This window comes from Octopus sinensis, linkage group LG22, assembly GCF_006345805.1.
Source record: "Octopus sinensis linkage group LG22, ASM634580v1, whole genome shotgun sequence".
Lineage (NCBI taxonomy): Eukaryota > Metazoa > Mollusca > Cephalopoda > Octopoda > Octopodidae > Octopus > Octopus sinensis.
The window spans coordinates 22,585,816-22,590,815 of NC_043018.1; the positions used below are offsets into that span (position 1 = coordinate 22,585,816).

Consider the following 5,000-nt stretch of genomic DNA (forward strand, 5'->3'; position numbering starts at 1 on the left):
GCACCGTAAAATTTCATACATACGTCTACATACGCACAAGCACAAGAAAAGATAGGGTTAAGGGTAACAATACAGAAAAAAAGGCATAAGGATAAACTTTTAACGTTATCTTAATTAGCGGCCATTCGAATTAGCGCTTTTGTATAAGTAGCGGACTATAACACAGTAATTTCCCTTTGTATAACGGTCTTTTTTCATAGCGTTTTTTCCAGATGGCCAGATAACCGAAGAGATGGTGGTGTGGATTTCCACCTCGGCATCCGAAACTCGGAGTTTTATCTTGGCTACCGAATAATTGTCACATATTATTTTACAGATAAATTTCCTCTATATAATATTGAGGTCTCTTTCTCTTTTTTTTTAATCTTACCGTTTTTACAAATATATATATATATATATGTATGTATGTATGTATGTATGTATGTATGTATGTATGTATGTATGTATTTATGTACTATCGGGGTATATTCTACTGATGAAGGCAGAGCATTTCTTATGTAGAATCAGAAATCCGGGATCTGGAATTATCCAGTCATTTTTTTTTTTTTGCTAGTTTATTTTGTCTCTTTGTCCTCTCTCCTAGTGCTGTATGAACATTTAATGTAGTTTTAGGGTCAAGTTTTGGCTGCTATTTCCAGCGTGGTGGTATCTCTTAGATACCCTAAATTGTAATTTTAATAATTACTACCTTTGAAGGTTTTTATTCCCATGCTGGCCACCTGATAAGATCGGTATTTAAATAACGATCTTATCCTTATATATATATATAATTTTTGTTTGCCTATAGGTATTTATATACACTGGATAAATGTGTGAAATATTTTATATAATTTCAAAATTCGTGAACGGATTCTGATCATAATTTTCTGGCCGTTTTTTGGTTTTGTGAAATCCAGTTTCTTATGATTTGTACTGATTTCACGGAATTCAAACCGGCCCTAATTAATGTGGCAACGGTTATTTTTGAGTTGAAACTGTTCTAGAAATTTGTAGCAATTGGGACACATGTGTCTTTAATATATAGATAAATAGATAGATGGATAGAGGGACGGACGGATGGATGGCTGATTGGATGGACAGATGGACGGTTGGACAGATGGATGGATGGATAGATGGATGCATGGATGCATGGATGCATGGATGGATGGATGCATGGATGGATGCATGGATGCATGGATGCATGGATGCATGGATGGATGAATGGATGGATGGATGGATAGATGGATGGGTGAATGTATGGATAGATGGATGGATGGATGCATGCATGGATGTATGGATAATTGGATGGATGCATGGATGTATGGATAGATGGGTGGATGGATGGATAATTGAACACTTACTTATTCTCATCTTTTTTCCTCCAGTTAATAATTATAATATCGGCATATGTTAGAATAGGCTTCAAGTCTAATTCTTCTGATAGTCTGTACCATGGAACCGCCAACTGTTCCGGAATGCTCTGGAAAAGAAAGAAGAGTTGTATTCTAATGGAAATGACGAATAAAAATCAGTCATCGCAATATTACTCCGCATAAAATATTCCTTATGAAGCACTTCTCATAAATTATCTTATCATGTCAGAAATTAGTTGATCCGAATCTTCGTAGACTAATGTATGATGTTTAGAGACTTAGCGGTATTTCGTCTATCTTCATGCTCTGAGTTCAAATTCCGCCGAAGTCGACTTTGCCTTTCATTCTTTCGGGGTCGATAAATTAAATACCAGTGAAACACTGGGGTCGATCTAATCGACTGGCCCCCTCTCCCAAAATTTCGGACCTTGTGCCTAGAGTAGAAAAGAATATTTCTCTCTTTCTCTCTCTCTCTCTCTCACACACACACACACACACTCTCTCTCTCACTTTCTCTTGGTTAAAGAAGTGTACCGGAAGTGTTCGCCAGTATCAATACATACTTCCGGTACACGTCAATCAAAAGAAAGAAGAGAGGTGGTAAGTAATGTAATTCTCGATACAACATGAAATATTTCATGTTTTCTCTCGCAGTTTTAACAAGATATATAAATATGTATATATATGCGTGTGTGTATGTGTGTGTGTGTGTGTGCATATATTTGTCTCTAAATGTGACTAGAGTGTTAGGAAACACCTACACCTAAGGCGCTCTGATGAAAACATATATACTAACAGGGACTTTAATTGTCTGAAAAATACTGATCGAAAATTCTTAATTCTGACGTCAGTTTCGGCAATTTCCGTTGCCTCATCAGTTAATCCCCCTCCATTGTTCGGCTTTTTCAGGACCTGCTTCACTATTGATATTTATATTTTCATCATCCAAATTACTGGGTGATTTAGCAATTCGTTAATGTGTATATATATAATTAATATAAACAGCAGATTGCAATGTTTCGCCAAAAAGGAGAATTATAATTGTCACTAAATGTGACTAGGGTGTTAGGAAACATCTACATTGCTAGAAATAAGAGCTAAATTTGTCTAATACTGTAGTTAACGCACATGAATGAAAACATATACACTTACAGGGACCGAAAAATGCCGATCGAAAATTCTTAATGCAGACGTCAGTTTCGCCAATTTCTGTTGCCTCATCAGTTAAGCCCACTCGATTGTTCGGCTTTTCCGGACATATTTCGCTATATATGTACACACGCGCGCACACACACACATGTATGTATGTATATAAACAGGGTGATTATGGTTGAACGTCTACCTTTAGTTCTATGAGCTTAATTAAACGAAGGCAACAAAGTTATTTATTGAAAATAGTGTTAATATCATAACTTTACCTTGGTCACTCCTTCTTCGCCTTCTTGCCAAATATAACCTGATGCAATGATAGCAAGCTGTAGATGTGCCAAACGCTTCTCCTTGTGCCCGTTCAACTTTGCAATGTCCAAAAGAGTCATCTGAGGAAACATAAGAATTTTTGTCTTTTTCATCGTACACACAATTTGAGTCAAAAGATTATTCTTTCATTGTTTTGGGGTTTTTTTTTATTTTTTGATATATGGGCATAGGAAGGCGTCAAGCTGGCAGAACCGTTAGCATGTCGGACAAAATGCTTTGTAGCATTTCGTCTCTTTACGTTCTGAGTTCAAATGCAGCTGAGGTTGACTTTGCCTTTAATCTTTTCGGAGTCGATAAAATAAACACCGGTCGAGCACTGAGGTCGATGTAATCGACTTGCCCCTTATCCGAAATTGCTGACATTGTGCTAAAATTTGAAACCAGTATGGCAAATGAATGCAGTCGATATTGAGGTAACGGGACTCTTCGATCTTGCGAGGGACATAACTTATCTAGTGTTAATGCTTTGATAAAATACACTGGTACACTTTGTGAAGTGGTTGGTGTCAGGAAAGGCATCCAACCGTAGAAAGCATGCGAAAAATTGTGATATAATAGCGATATGCCGTTCTCCGACACATCTAGGCGTTTCCCGACCCGTCTGTTCTCCAAATGAGAACTTATTCACGACGTAACAATCCGTTTAACCCTTCAGCATTCAGAATACTCTATCAAATGTAATACTTATTCATTCAAATTGTGTTGAATTATCATGCATTATCCGATAGCTCTTAAATTTCGATGGTGTGATTACTTAGAATGACATTGTAGGGCGGGTGTAAAGACCAAATCTGGCCAGTTTGAACATAAAACATGGAGAATATTTTGACCGGATATGGCCGGTTTAAATGCGACAAGCTTAACAACAGCAACAATAACAACATCGGTAACAGCAACAACAACAACAAAACTAAGCATTAAGTATAATTGCTATATTTTTACGTACGTTGTTAACTTTATTGCGAAATTCTTTGGTTTCAACAAGTTTCGGCATGTTTTTCGCCAATTCATTCCACGTTTCAAAGTAACTTGGTAGTTTCTCCTGCAAAAAGGAAACAGAATTTTCCAACAGAGTACCACAAAGTCTGTAAGATGAATGCGACCGATTATATTGCTCATCCTACGTGCCAGATATGCAGGAAAAGCTGGAAGGTAATATTGGTTCCTGCTCCGATTCTTTGACTGACAAATTACTTAACGAGCCGAGAAGGATAAAAGGTAAAATTCGAACCCCGATCTGAGTTGAACTGTTATTTACTCTCTTTTTTTTTTTACTCTCTTTTACTTGTTTCAGTCATTTGACTGCGGCCATGCTGGAGCACCGCCTTTAGTCGAGCAAATCGACCCCGGGACTTATTCTTTTGTAAGCCCAGTACTTATTCTATCGGTCTCTTTTGCCGAACCGCTAAGTGACGGGGACGTAAACACACCAGCATCGGTTGTCAAGCAATGCTAGGGGGACAAACACACACACATATACATATATATATATATATATATATATATACGACGGGCTTCTTTCAGTTTCCGTCTACCAAATCCACTCACAAGGCATTGGTCGGCCCGGGGCTATAGCAGAAGACACTTGCCCAAGATGACACGCAGTGGGACTGAACCCGGAACCATGTGGTTGGTTAGCAAGCTACTTACCACACAGCCACTCCTGCGCCTATTTAACTGGGAAAATATTTTGTCGACCCCCTGAAGGGTGAAAGGCAAACTCTCTTGAAACAATTTGAACTGCCAATTACTTAACGGTCCCCGGAATGGTGAAAGACATTGGATAGACAGACAGACAGACGGATGGTCGAACGGATGGGTAGATTAAAAGCTAGCATACCAAGAATGCACTGGTAACTACAAAAGGACTGAACACCAATATTTGACCTTCACATTCTCAAAACAAATGGTAAACATCCTATTAATGTTTATATAAAACAAGAATAGCCAGAGAGTGCGACAGTTCTGTTGACTAACAACCTGACTACGTTCTTTTGTGAGATCCTTTGACCTGAAAATGGCACATACACACCTAATTGCAAAGCTATACATACAAAAATATATTCTAACAAGTAGCACTTCACCAAATGTAAATCAATAAAAAATCTTCTGTATCACCTCAACGTAACATACAGTATAATTACCATTCAATCGAACTCAGGTTACCCC

At 37.9% G+C, this 5,000-nt stretch overlaps 1 protein-coding gene across 1 annotated transcript in view; it reads right to left on the reverse strand.

The window, feature by feature from the left end:
• LOC115223125 (myoglobin-like) overlaps positions 1 to 5,000 on the reverse strand; it is a 34,331-nt gene that overhangs the window by 19,840 nt on the left and 9,491 nt on the right. Inside the window, exons 2-4 of the mRNA XM_029793537.2 lie at positions 3,778 to 3,873; positions 2,771 to 2,890; positions 1,341 to 1,459 (exon numbers count right to left, since the gene is read on the reverse strand). Of these exons, the coding sequence (XP_029649397.2) occupies positions 1,341 to 1,459; positions 2,771 to 2,890; positions 3,778 to 3,873 (335 nt within the window). The remainder of the gene's footprint in view (positions 1 to 1,340; positions 1,460 to 2,770; positions 2,891 to 3,777; positions 3,874 to 5,000) is intronic.